The sequence below is a fragment of the Hemicordylus capensis genome, chromosome 4, assembly GCF_027244095.1.
Source record: "Hemicordylus capensis ecotype Gifberg chromosome 4, rHemCap1.1.pri, whole genome shotgun sequence".
Classification (NCBI taxonomy): Eukaryota; Metazoa; Chordata; class Lepidosauria; order Squamata; family Cordylidae; genus Hemicordylus; species Hemicordylus capensis.
This window is the reverse complement of record NC_069660.1, coordinates 109,937,251-109,952,088: the sequence shown is the minus strand read 5'-3', so window position 1 is coordinate 109,952,088 and position 14,838 is coordinate 109,937,251. Positions and strand designations below refer to the sequence as shown.

At 43.3% G+C, this 14,838-nt stretch overlaps 1 protein-coding gene across 2 annotated transcripts in view; it reads right to left on the bottom strand.

Annotated features, from left to right (window-relative positions):
* The window catches only part of TNNI3K (TNNI3 interacting kinase), a 292,390-nt gene extending 279,369 nt beyond the window's left edge, over positions 1–13,021 (bottom strand). For both annotated transcript variants that reach the window (XM_053243152.1, XM_053243153.1), the window contains exons 1-3: positions 12,922–13,021; positions 12,308–12,416; positions 605–690 (exon numbers count right to left, since the gene is read on the bottom strand). In XM_053243152.1, coding sequence (XP_053099127.1) covers positions 605–690; positions 12,308–12,416; positions 12,922–12,961 — 235 coding nt within the window. In that variant the 5' untranslated portion in view covers positions 12,962–13,021. The remainder of the gene's footprint in view (positions 1–604; positions 691–12,307; positions 12,417–12,921) is intronic.
* Positions 13,022–14,838: the final 1,817 nt, after the last annotated feature.

The following is a 14,838-nucleotide window of genomic DNA, read 5'->3' as shown; positions in this document are numbered from 1 at the left end:
ATGCCTTAATTTAAATTTCTAAGGGCCTCACCCTTTGTATCATTTTGGGTTTTTAAGATATCTATAAACATTCTTGACCTAAATCACCTATTCAGGCATTATTGTAACTGTGTACACCCCACACAGTAAGTCTCACCGGTCACACTGATGTGGTATCTAACCCCATTCTCATTGACCATGAACACAGAGCAATACAGGCTTAACAGGTAGCGTTGTAACCACATACACTGCCAATGGTTACAATAATGGCTGAAAAGCGCTAAAGTCAATTGCAATTTGTTCCACTTTTAAATAATAATGTATATTAAAAATCCTGTAATTCTGCCTTCTTCTTACTTACTTAAGTAATTCTTACTTCTTCTTCTTCTTCTGCCCAGCAGTAGGTGAGACAGTAAAAACTGTCTTAAATTCAATCAAGTTTTAAGACACCTTGTTATTGTTGCTTAAAGTATTCCGATTAATGCCTTCATCCAATTCAACAAAAACAGTGCCAAAGAGGCAAAGAGATTAAAAAATAATGATGTTCTTGCAGGTTATTAAAAAGAAGTAAAATCATTAAATGTGCCAATAAGAGGGTTAGCGAGCATTCTAGCAAAATACTTACCATCACAAATACAACACAAATGCAGAAGAGACAGCCCGTTTTCTGTGCGGTAATTTAAATTAACTTTGCTGAAGGCTTCATCAGAGCTGAAAAAAAGATTTTACAGATGATCACAGTTTCCATCTTTTAGCATATTTTCTTTTTATTGGGGAAATTTCTAAAAAGATAGAAAACTCATCATGAGCTCACAAAGACTTAGGGAAGGAGTCTTGCCCAGTTTACACCTATTTCAAAACTTGGGATAATTCACCTTGAAGCCTAATCACTGATTCAGATCTAGAGCTTTGCAAGGACCGAGAACAACTTTTATATACCACATTATTTTTTCACTGTGCACTTAAGAGAAACAGAAAGCAACGGAACCCCTTCAGCTGCAGAATTCTCAAACTACATGGATATCCCTCTGTCAAAACTAACCCTTTCAAATTCAATTTGCATTTTTATCCTGACTGATACTTCCTCTTTACTGGTAATCATTCATCCCAGCTCCATCTCTACTGATAATTGCTTCAAGCCCCTCTCTTCCAGCAATAGAGAATGATACATTCTCAACTGAACGTGTGCCTGGTCCACTAATGTGACATTGAGCCAGGTCTCATGATCCGTGAGACCCGGTTTTGCAGGGTGAGTGGGGAGAGTGGGCTAAGCCCGCTCTCCCCGCTCACAAGCAGAGAGGGAGCCCTGGGCGGCCAGATTGGCTGCCCACACGATTGCTGGCTCCGTGACGGAGCCAGCAAGGGCTGGGAGGAGTGGGGGCCAATCGGCCCCCGCAAGCTCCAGCATGCCCTGTGTGAGTGCACAGGGCATGCTGGTGAGACCCCCAGAGCCAGGAGGCGGCTTTTCACCTCCCTTCCGGGGGTCTCCTTGTAAGTTGGCGTGGCATGGAGCTGTGCCGCGGCTACTCACGATTATTAAAAGAAGGGTTGCAGAGCGCTTGCTCTGCAAACCTGGTTTTAGGGCAGGGGCACTTCAGAGGATGACCCGCTTGCAAACCACTGGGCTCGCAGCCGAGCCTGGTGGTTCTTACGATCGGGAAAAATTGGGCTAGGCTTTCCTAGCCCGATTTTCCCCGATCATGAGAATAGTCCCATTGTGAGACAGCTACTTCATGTGGCAGATTAGCAGGGGTGGCAAATTAACCATGGTAGCAGTTGTGCCCCCGCTGCGGCCAGTCTTTCTCTCCTGGCCCAGTCTTCCTCCTCCATCTTCCTACTATCTCACTCTCCTTCCAACTCTCTGCCATTTGAACAGGCAAGAGTTCCACACTCTTTCTTCCCCTCTGTTCCACCTATTGCCTTTTCAAATGGCAGGGAATGGACAGATAAGTGAGAGAAGGCGAGAGGAGGGAGAGCTGCCTTCTCATCCAGGTGTGTGCGGTGGAGGGAATTGTCTAGTGGCAAATTCTGTGTGCTGTGGGTGGGGAGGTCAGTGGGAAACTGGTACACACATTTATTTATCTTTTATTTACTTCAACTTATGTCTCTGGGCGATTTACAATAAAACAATACAAATTAGAACAAAATTCAAATGTTAAAATATTAACATAATTTAAAAAATTAACACAATGCTTAAAACTGTAAATCAAATTTCCTGCCTTTTAAAAAGTTGGCTCTTATTCAGCAGGGAGCACATTCCAAAGCCTTGGGGCAGCAACTGAGAAGGCCCGTCCCTGAGCAGCCACCAGACGAGCCGGTGGCAACTGCAGACACACCTCTCCAACAAATCTCAGTGGACGGTGGGGCTCATGGCGAAGAAGACGTTCTCTTAAAACGCATATGCTTTGCACATCATGAGGATGAGAGGTAGTGGCTCCCCACACCACCACAGTGCTTGAGGGACAGGGACAGGCATGATTAAATTTTCCCATAAACTGTTACACATTTGTCTTGAACCAAAGGAAACCCCCACTTTCCACCACCATTATAGCTTCTGTTCCCAGCTTTCTGTAATTCTTACTTGTCTATACTCCTACCATGTACACTTGGGTAGAACCAGATTATTCAGCTTTTATTGTATTGTGCCACATTGTATCGCAGATGTGGAAATCAAATGTTTGAATTCTCCATGGGGTGGGGGGGAATCTACATATAGAAAATTATCACACCAGGAAAACACTTTTTGGAGCAGTGCTTTTCTCACAGGGAGGCCAAAGGGAGCCCAGACTTTTTGCCTTTTGAGACAGCCTGCTTAGCTCTTGTTTTTAGAAAGGCGTGTGTGTGTGTGTGTGTGATTTGGCAAACATCCAGGTAAGTCAGGATGTAGTGTTTGTGGCTTTCATTATTTCCCAATACTTTCTCCCTTGTATTCAAGGAGGTAATTCAAGTACTTGTAATTCAAGGGAATGAGAGCTGGTCTTGTGGTAGCAAGCATGAATTGTCCCTTTTGCTAAGCAGGGTTCACCCTGGTTTGCATTTGAATGGGAGACATGTGAGCACTGTAAAATATTCCCCTCAGGGGATGGGGCCACTCTGGGAAGAGCACCTGCATGCTTGCATGCAGAAGATTCCACGTTCCCTCCCAGGAATCCCCAAGATGAGGATGAGAGAGACTCCAGCCTGCAACCTTGGAGAAGCCGCTGCCAGTCTGTGTAGACAATACTGAGCTAGATGGACCAGTGGTCTGACTCGATATGAGGCAGTTTCCTATGTTACTATGTATGGGCCTAGGGCCCTTCTCCCTATGTCTGAGGAACAGAAGAGTAGAGGAGAGGTCATTTAAAAATCTTTCCTTCCCCTTCCCCTTTCTAAAGGTACTGCTGAATCTGTGTGGTTAGACTGAGGCAACAAGCTAGGACAGAAGTCCTCCCCCTACCCCAATTAGCATGTAAATAATTTCAGTCTAAATCCATTTCCCAAAGCAGATTAGGCCTATGAACAGTCCAGGGTATCGCTATAATTGAGTGGAGGGGTTCAAAGAGCCACCCCAGCTCCTGAGGGCCCACCAGCTCCTTTCCTCCCTATTCGTCATCTCCATCACTTTGAGGGGCCACCTGGGGAAGGGGTGAACACAGGCCCCCTCTCCCCTAGCTATGCCCCTGGGACAACCTATGTTCCATTGACATTGATGTCACACATTCTCAGATGGGATTTAGGTCCTTAAAAATGTGCCCCGTTTTAACATTTGAAGAGTGTATATAGGCTATGGCCTCTGCTTGGGATAGAGGCAACTAAGAACAATGTATATGAAGGCCAAACTACATGTTACATTGAAATGGAGCTGCGGGGTGGATGGGGCTGGTCAGGACTGGGACTGCAGTGTACGGAGGTTAATCCAGAGATTCTTGGAGGATACAGTTTATATTGATTCATTTCAGTCCAGTTCCTGTACGGGTTTCAGAACTGAAATAGCCTTGGTTGCTCTGGTGAATGACTTATGCTGGGGACTAGATGGGGAAGTGAATCTCTCTTAGTCCTACCAGAGCTGTCAGTGGGTTTTGAAGCACTGACTATGGTATCCTTCGGTACTGCATGACAGGAATCGAATTAGAGAGCACTGCTTTGCAGTGGCTCCGATTCTGCCCATTGGGGAAGGTTTCAGAAGATGGTGCTCAGGGACTCCTGCTTGATGCCGTGACCCCATCCTGTTTAGCATCTACATGGAACCACTGGCAAGGACTGCCTGGGAGTTTGTGGAGTATCATCAATATATTGTCAGCCCTCCAGCTGAGGATGATAGTGAGATGTTCAACTAGGTGTCACCAGTATGCTCCAGACATTATAATGTTGAATCAGTGTCTAGGAGATGGTTATGAAGGTTAGCAACCTGAAATCCAGACAACATAGAGGCTCTTATGGTTAAGAGATCCACTGGAAGTGGGCTGTCAGCCTGTTCCTAGTGGAGTAGCACTCACCTTGAAGGAGAAAGTTTGCAACTTGGGAGTTCTCCTGGGCCCGGGCTTGTTCATACAATTAGTAGCTGTTCTTTTGCCCAGCTTCAGGTGGTGCACCAGTTGCACCCATATCTGTATCATACAGACCTTCCATGGCAACCCATGCCCTTTTTAGCTTGTTACAACTGTAACATGCTCTACTTGGGGATGCCCTTGAAGTCCCTTTGTAAACTTCAATTGGTAGAGAATACTTTGTGAAGGACCTGATGGATGTTAGATGCTCAGACCATATCTCTGCTACTCTCACTAGTTACCACTGTGTTTTCAGGTATGATTCCAGGTATTGGTATTACCTTTCAAGCCCTGGACAACTTAGGACCTAGATATTTGAAGCACTGTCTACTCCAAAATGAACATGTCTAGCCCATAAGAACTTTTAGAAAGGCTCTCCTACATGTCCCACCATCATCTGAGGTTAGGTGGTGATGAGGCATGGGTGGCCCTACCCTCTCGGGAGGAGTTCCAGAAGATAGGGGCCTCCCACACCTTACCACTCACCAGATGATGGTTGGATATACGTGAAATTTGTATCTTCTCCTCTTCTGCCTTCAAGAATCAGCTGAGGTTTGCATTTAAAAAGTATTCTCCCCAGCCCCAGGTCCCCAGGTGCCGCAAGGGCTCCTGGGATTCATATTCTATTCCAGGCTACTCAGGCATCTATAGGGACAGCTTTCCTGCTAAGGGTCTTGATCAGCCCAGCTACTGCTGGGATGCTAGTTTTTTATGAGGCTCCAGCCATGGAAGCAGCCTTCAAAAAAACACCAATGAATTCCAAAGCCCTTGCAGCACCTAAGGACCTGGGTGAGGGGCGGATTACAGGAGCCTTTTAAAACTTGAACCTCATGATGGGAAGGCAGTTTGCAAACTCTTTCCAAACATGAGTAGTGTTGCAGCCTGCCTCCTGCCTTGGGTGGAGGAGAGGGCACAAAGCGGGGGCAGGTTCCGACAGACACGTCAGAATTCTGACAGAGTTCTGAAATGACAGCAGAGATCTCAGGTGGAGTCCTGTCACTGCAGAATTTCAACTAATAGCATCCAACAGGGCCGTGTTGGGTTCGTGTCGGGTCTGATGTCATACTGATATGACTGCCAAATTACATGTTTAATATAAAGGGTAGTTTACCCCTCAGACTGCGTTTAGATATGCACAAAGCATACAAACTGCTCAGCATGGCATTGCTGAGGAACTATCTAGCCTGGCCTCTTTTGTAGAGGTCACATTAAAATATAATTCCAGTTTCTGGGCCACTGTCTATAGAACAGAATCAACAACATACATACAGCATAGAATACAGCATAGTGAGTATAGCTAACCCCTCCAACTGCTGGCTGGTTTAAAACTATCCTACTTTGTTTTTGAAACGCTGGGATTTGAGGGGGAAAGGAGTATTTTAGACACATTTGTAGACCTTCCATTATGCCTTGCCATTAATTTGAAGTATAGCATTTCCGTTTTTCATATGTGCAATTAAAAGAGCTCCATTTTAAGCCACATCAGTCCTTAGAGAGAGAAACAATTTTCTCTCCCCATTTTTTGGTGCTCTCTGTACTAATTGCACATGTGCATGTCAAACTCTCCAGCCACTGAATACCACTTATGTACTGGAACATTCAAAACCCAATTTATTTTTTAATTTTCTCCTACACTTTTTTGGTATACCATGGTACCTTTTAATAGAGCCTAATGATTTCATGGTGCTTGCTAAGGATGTATGTGGATGAAGTGAATAATTAAAGTGAAGCCATTATTGCTAATGCATTCCTAATAATATGTCCCTCAAACAGGATAAATATCCACACACACTGCCTCATTAAAAAAAGGATATGCGGCATTTGCACCTAATGCAAACATGTTTTAGCAAAAAATGCAGGATATACTAAAAAATGTTACAGAACCTGCAGTTTTATGATTCATTAACTGTGCTCGCTGACCTCCTTTCTACCACTACATGTCAGAGGCCCAAAAGAGAATTCATTAATAAAAAAATGTTAGAAAAACTGGCAAGAGGATAAATATGTAAGCTGAGATTTATCAAGTTGCTCAGCCATGTGTTTGTATATATATGCACATTGTGTGTGTGTGTGTGTGTGTCTGTGTGTGTGTATAAACACACACAATGTATTTTAGAAGCTAAAAGCCAAATAGCTAATTTGATTGGGTGCTTTCCCCCTCTTTCTGTCATAATTTACGGCTGATACTTATATTATGAAAAAGCAACATAATACCACAGTATTCTTTTATTATAGGCCAGGATTGAAAATGATTTGTAAAACTGGCTTAGAAAATTGCTGTTGCTTGCAACTTGTCCAAGAAAAGGGAGAATGTTTTTGAAAAGTTTGAAACAAATCATTTTAAACTTACAAGTAGTTTTCAACTATTAATAATTATATTCATTTAACTGCCTCCTGCCCCCAGTGAGCCTCTTACTACTCCTTTGAATATTCTGCAGTGTAATCTTAAAAGTTGGATTGTAATTAAGTAGAGATAGTAAGATTTGCTGTGAGTGGTTTTCATCCCAGTGAGGCTCAGGAAATTTTCCTGTTGCTGTCAGAACGGATGAGGGCAACTGTTCAGCATCAATGGCCAGATGAGCTACGGAAGAGGACTTGGTGAAACAGCCAGTTTCCATAATTACCCTCGTGTAACTAACATAGCAGATCATTTGTATAAATATGGTAGGTGTCAATCTACATCATTTGGGCAAGTTGTGCTTATTCTGAATGGCTTAAAATGTCCAACATTTAAAAAATAATTATAATTTAACCTTGATTATCTGTGCATTTAATTGCTGTCTCGTTTCTAGGTACATGTATGTCTCATTTTTAATATCACTGTGACTGACATCTTTAGTGCAAGCTAGAAAGATGCAAAAAGATTATCTTGCCCTGTAGATAGATCTTTACCGCAGTATTATGGGAGACAGAGATGTTTTGGCTGCCCCCACCTATTCAGCCTTGCCTTTTGTCCTCCCCCCTCACTTTCTATGGCAAGCGTCTCACCTGGCACAGCAGGTGAAGTGACAGGACTGGGGAGCAAATGGGCAGGGACAGCCCTGGCTGTTTTGTCTTCGACTATGTAAGATGTAATAGTTCATATGATGGTGTGAGGTGGAAACCTTTAAAGATCTGTAAAGAGTCCTACCATCTATCATTTTGAGTGGACCCTGTTTTAGGACTGATTTCTTTTTCTCCTGACCTCAAAAACCTGATTCCCTAATCTTGTTTTTGTTCTAGCTAGTTTCACATCAGTGAGGCTGGCAAAGGTTTGATAGATCAAGGCAAAGCAGCACCAGATCAAGACAACACATCCCAGCTCCTCTGGAGCCACAATTCTTGCAAAGTAAAATCAAAGGCTTTACTTGAAATATGGCTCACACATTTGGAGTAGCAGTGGAGACTTCAGGGTTAGCAGGGAAAGCTTTTCCCTGGTTTTAATTTTTCAAATGCAGGTGTGTGTGTGCGCTTTCAACATGCAAACCATATATTTCTGAGTCTCCTGGGCCAAATTTAGATATTGATGGTTCTGTTCTTCCCTTTGGCCAATGTCACATGGTGATTTGGCAGGGTGGAGCTTTGAACAAATGCAGTCAGCCTGATGGTCCAACCAGTTAGTATCGTGGCAACAGCTCAATAATGAGTGACTGTGGCTCTCCAGGGTTTCTGACAGGGTACTTGCTCAGCCCTATCTAAATATCTCAGGGATTCAATCTGGGACTTTCTGCTTTCATGGGCAGATTGCAGTAAATATTTCTTCTTTGGTCCATTCTAGGGCTATATGAACAAATTCAGCCTGGTGCTCAGCCTCAATATTTTGTAAGCCACACTGCCTCTCCAACTCAGATCACAGTAGTTCTTGCTGACCTTTAGCTTGCTTTGAGCATCAAAGCAATGATGGCCAGTATTAGGGTCGGGAATGCATTTTTTGTATGAGCAAGAGACTGAATGAGGTCCTCAACAATTACATTGCTGTTGTTTCATTACTACCAATTGAACAACAAAAAATTCACAGTGAAAGACAATGAGGTCTTTCACACAAGCTTGGCTGGGGCGAAGGCAGGAACTCACTTGCCTTCCTCCGCAGATGAGTGGCGACCGTCTGTGCTCTCGCCACGCCACGGGCCCACACGAGTGGAGGAGCGGCAAAAGCTGTAGCCAGATGAGTGGGAAGACTTCTCCCCTCCCACATCCCAGGGTGCACTGCGCTACTGGTGCTTTGCTTTGGCATGGACATGGCCTTTATGGTGAGGGGCTGGGGCATCTTTCAGTAACTCTTAAGCAGCAGTCTTCCTCAGGGTCTGAGGTCTTTGCATACCCTAGAATCAAACCATTCTACCATGCTAATCTCCCACAAAGATGGCCAAAGTTATGGGGACACTTCTGCATTGAGCCTCTGACTTCCACCATTATTCCTCCCAGGTTTTCCCAACAGCTGAATTCACATACCAGCTTTCTTCTGGCACTTGGTTGGGTAGTAAAGGGCCTATGTCCCTGCCCACATATGCCAAAACATTTATATATTTCATAAAGTTGTTGTGTATTTGTATAGACTATCTCATTTCTTCCCTTCTTACTCCCACTGTGGATACAAGAAATCTACAGTGACTAGGAAAGCAGAGTGGGAGATAAGGAGATCTTTCACACAACCTTGGCTGGGAAGGCAGGAGGGTTGAGGGGAAGGCAGGAACTCACTTGCCTTCCTCCGCAGATGAGTGGCGACCATATGTGCTCTCGCTGTGCAACAGGCCCACATGAGTGGCAGTGTGGCAAAGGCTGCAGCCGGGTGTGGGAAGACTTTCCCTCTCCCGTATTCCAGGTGTGTTGCATCACACGCTCCTTCCCACCGACTTGCTGTCAGAAATAACGAAGGGCTGGGGGTAAGCCGGGTGGTGGCGATCACCCAGACAAGCACCTGCCGAGGTTAAGCAAACCACAAGTTTGCTTAATCTCAGCTAAACACCAGGTTAAAAGTTGGGTTAGGCAGGTGGGCAGTGCCAGGATCGGGCTCAATCCTTTTGCTGTACATGAGCAGCCTAAACCAGGCTATGCTGCCCTAGCCTGGGCTAGGCTGTTTGTGAGAACAGCCTCGATGTGTCATGAAAAAACTTCAGGCTTTGAAAATTCCAAATCAGAGACTAATATGTGATCTTACTTATACTGGATCCCATGCTCTTACATCTTAAGAGTGACTGAGCAATGAAATAAGAATTTGATACAAATGGGTTTGTAAGCATGAGCGTTCTGGAGCTTGTGGCAGCATGACTAACTCTCTCAAATGATTGCCTTGGCTACCTTTTCTAAATAGAAACTTTGCTCGTATGCTGCTCCATGATGAACCTATGTATTATGGCCACTTTTTTCCTCTGCCTAGTCTTCATTCACCACTTACTTTTCACATGAGCAAAAAAAATGATTTTTCAACTTACAAAGAAAATCACATTCTTCATTTATATTTGAGTTTCTTAGCCCATTCAGGCTTATCTTGATTAATGATACTAAGTAAAAGCCATTAATTTTTTTCCTGGCTATTGCTTGAGGGATGGTTTAGCACTGGAGCTTGGGGAAATAAGTTCTATTTGTTTAAATGCTTTACATGCCCCCCCACCCCCCACACAAATTTCAGTAAAGCCATTGGTAGATTGACCCAGTAGAATTGAAATACACACAGGTATGACCCTTTGATTTTTACAAATGAAAGAAGGAATACCCATTTAAATCTTCACCTTCCAAAAAGTGGAAGTAAAGGTCAAACATCCATTGTGGTCCTTACTGATTTCCAATGTAATTCTGTCATCACCAAATCACATTCTTATTTGGTGAGTTCCAGTGAGAATATCTATGAAGATATTCACTTGGGTAAAAAATGAGCATCTGTGGCTACATCCTCAGTAGCCACTGAAACTATTCCCTCAATCAATAGACAGCGTGTTAAGGGAGCCTAGCCCGCTTTCTTCTGATTGTGGGAACCACCGGGCTCACAGGTGAGCCCGGTGGTTCTAAGGCAGCTAGCCTGCCTAATTCCCCATCCCCTTAAATGAGGTTAACGGAGCAAGCAAGTGCTCAGTTAACCTCATTTTTTTGCTCATGTGCTGCTGCGGCACATGGCAACACATGAGTAGACCCCTGACTGGGAGGCTGCAACCAGCCTCCTGGCCTCGGGGGCTCTCCAGAATGCCCCGCTCACTCGTGTGAGGCATCCTGGAACTCTCGGGGGCCATGTGGCTCCTGATCCCCACAGCCCCCACTGGCTCCATAACGGCTCCATAACAGGGCCGGTAGTTGTGTGGGCAGCTGATCCGGCTGCCAAGGACTGAAAGCATGATAATCTGTGGGGAGAACGGGCTAAGCCTGTTCTCCTCCCAGAGCCTGGTAAGACACTTCACATGAATCTTTCTTTCTCACCCAAGTGAATAACATTGTCGAGCATCCCCAAGGGCTGATAGTAATTTGGATCTCATGGTGCACTCTATTTTTTTTTTTAAATTATTATTTTGCATTTTATGTGCTAGATGTCTAGCTGAACACTGCTGACACTGATACTTTTCTACCAGCAGGGGGCACTGTCAGCACAGGGGAGGGGAAGTAGTCAGGGTTGAGGCACGGAAGGAAGAGGAGGTCCTTGGAAGAAATCCAGTGGCTGTTGGCATAGGAAGATTTCTGGGTTGAAAGCATATACTGAAGCAAGAAGAAAGGAGTTTCGTTTTGGAGGCTGATATTTCTAAAAATAATAATAGTGCTATGAGGAAACCATCAGAGGGTCGAACATGGCTAGTAACTGAAATAAATAATTTTGGCTGGACAATACATATCAAAATGTGTATATGAACAGCAACAACAAATATTTATATACCACTTTTCAACAAAAGTTTCCAAAGCAGTTTACATAGAGAAATAACAAACAAAGAAGACGGCTCCCTGTCCCCAAAGGGCTCACAGTCTAAAAAGACACATAAGATAGACACCAGCAACAGCCACTAGAGGGATGCTGGGCTGGGGGTGGATAGGGCCAGTTGCTCTCTCCCTGCTACATAAAGAGAATCACCACATTTAAAAGGTGCCTCTTTGCCCAGTTAGGAGCGGGGCTCTGTAACTGAAGTTACAGAGGAACTTTCCAGCATATTCTGGCATAACCTGAAAAGTTAAAAATATGATCCCCAGTACTTTATTGGAAATCTGACCATGAAATCAATGAAACTTGTCTTGGGGATGGAGCACTTCGTACTTTTAGTAAGGAACATTCACATATTTTTAGGATGTATTTCACATTCAGACTGTTTCAGCTGGACACAACTGCCATGCTATCTTTGCAACAAACCAAGTTGACTGAAGCATCCTCACAGTACTTCTGAAACTAGCACATCTAATGCCAAGGTAGATGCTTGGCTTATAATTTCACTCCTCTAATTATTCTACCTTGCCAATAGTATTTCTTTCAAACACTAAAAATTGACAACTAAAGCAAGTTGGTAAAAACTTTTTAGAACAGCAATTCCCCAGTATAACCAAAGAAAAAGCATTACTTCACAGTAGGCCCTGATTCTTAAGAGCTTTGGGCACAATTCAGCCAAAGCTAAGTACATTTGTCCCATTGATTTCAGTGGGAAAGACTAAACACATGTGCTCAAATCTGTCCCGCTGAAATCAGTGCTTTACTTTGACTGGTTTGTGCCCTATCTTCATAATATATAATACAATAACCCATAGGGGCACAATATAAAACCAATAATCATCAAGATGCTAAGTATTACAAAGGCTAACAGATTTGTTCATTTTTATCCTTGAATAATGTAATACACAATGCTGCTACAGTAACTCACCTGAAGACATGTTTTAGTTCTGCAAGTTCCTTTTCTTTGATTAACAGGTCATCTTCTAGTCTTTCAATTATTATAGTATATGATTCACTAACTTTTTTCTTCCATTCATCTAAAAGAAAAAAATATATAGTATGTAAATCTCCTAGGAATAAATAAGAAAACCACTGATTTTAAAAAGTATTTGAGCTTCCCTCTCTGTGATATTCTATATGATTATATATAATAATCTTATTGAGGTACATATGCTTGCTATAAACACAACTGTAAACATAATTTATGAAAAATCACAATGTACATATGGTTAGTAGGCACTTAATTGTCAATAGTTATTAGATTTTTATTATTGAATTAGTAGTATGTAGAAATATATTTTCTCATGAAATAGCAATGAAATCTACACAAGAATTTATTTGAATATAGTAAATCTCTTCAAACGAAATCTAATTCTCAGTAATCTTATCTTTCAAATTTAAAGAAAGTCTGGTTTCAGTTATGCCATTCTTCAGCTCAGCTATCAACAATAAACATCTTGTGTTTGAACTTCAGAGTAGATTAGAAAAGATTTTTCTCTTTATATAATAATATATTTCCTTTAAAGAAGAAAGATTAATTACCAGTACAAGTTTGGGTTGGTCTAGATTTATAATTCCCCATTTGTTCAATATGTCGTCTTTGTTTCAAGAAAGTTCTTGTGGTAATATGACTCTTGTTTGAGAGCACTGACAGTCCCACTAAAAAAAAAAAAAAAAGCTCTTTGATAGTCTTGTACCTAAAAATAAACTGTGTGCCAAATGGAATGTCATGCAACAATGGCACAGAGCAAAACAGTGTGCGCTATCAAGTGTAGGACAAGATAGATAACTAATCATATTGTTGAAACACACTGCCAAAGTAGACTGCAAATCCTTCTATAGAAATATTTGATGATACTAAGTTAAATACATATGCATACCTAGAAAGTAGCTACCAAATTACAATCTAGGTCAGGAATTAATAGACATACAAATGGCTTTCTGATGGTTCAAGCTCTTAGCAGATCATGTAAACATGGTCTTGATAGTAGTCTGACGGATACAGAATTTCACAGACTCATCAAGCTGAAAAATATTTGAAAAACCTTCTAGTCTGGTATGTATTAAATGTTCTAAGGCAGTGTTCTTCATCAGGGTGGAGCTGTAATAGGCCAGATAGGTTCAATGAACATGTTGTGCCCTGTGTTTGGGAGCCAACCGATGGAAGGTGACTGGCGGTGGCTGCATGTGGCCAGCAGTGGAATCACTGGCCTGGGGGAGGGGGTAGCTTGGTGGCCCCTCCTGATGATGAGAAGTGAGTGGGGCATACGTGCGCATGAGTGTATGCACAGCCACGGGGGCACCACCGCGAGTGGGGAGTCCACCCATGTTCACTATGTAAACAGAGGCCCACTCTTCCCTTGCTATGCCCCTGTTCTTCACTGTAAGACCTGGGGACCAGTGACAGATGCCATGAACCTGAGTGAGGCTCCCTGACTGTTTGTTGAGTCTGCATCGTGCTTTGGCCAAAGCTGAATAGGCTGCATAGTTCTGCTGGCACCATGCGGAGATGACCATTCTCACTATGCAATGCTGCACTTCGCAAAGTGCTGGGGGTTCCTTTAAGGGAGGCAGAACCCTCTGAGCCCCTATACCATCTAGGAATGCATGGGCAGAGTGCTGGGAAGGATGTCCTTCTAGAGCTTTTAAGAGAGGGCTCCATCTCCCTTACAAGGCCCTCCCCGCACTGAGAAAAGTGCAATAGTGTGAGGAGGTCAGCTCAGTAGGAAACATCCCTCACATTGAAGGTTTCTTTGTAAAAGAGGACCCTGCTGAAAAATAGTGAAATATCACTGTCCTAAAGGAACCCTTTCCTTCTACTTCTTTTGTCTGTTGAGATGTTCCTATGGGTCTCAGGTAGAATTTTGTGTTTTGCAGGCCTGCGTTCTAGGAAGCATCCCCAGAGCCAACTAAACCAGACATGGGAAATTATGATTGGACTTCTAACTTGGAGCGGGGTGGAGTTGCTAAAAAGAAGCTGAAGCCCTCTTATATGTACTGGATTTGGGCTCTTGGGAGGGCACGAACTCTCCTTTTTCCCATGCCATTTTCATGCTTTAAAGCATCCCACCCACCCCAGCTTCCTATTTGTCCTGCTGGGGAAACATAGGCTGCCTGCCTGTACATTTTCTCAGCAGGACAAATAGCAGCTTGGGAGGGTGAGGGAATTTAGATCAGAAAAACAGAATAGGGAAAAGGATGCCCACCACTACCCAGTGGCAACTGGTGAAGTCTGAAGTTGGTGGGGGCAATTTGGGGTTTTTGACACACCACTACAACACACATACTTTTTGTGGGGTGGCGTGGGGATACATACTTTTGGATAACCGCTGTATGCCAATGAAAAGCCCTTCAAGATTCAAAGGGTAGTAGTATAGGATCTGCAGGGACTTAGTAGATGGCCAACTGATATCACTTAACTCCATTGCCCCAACTAACCTACTTTACAGTACTTTTATC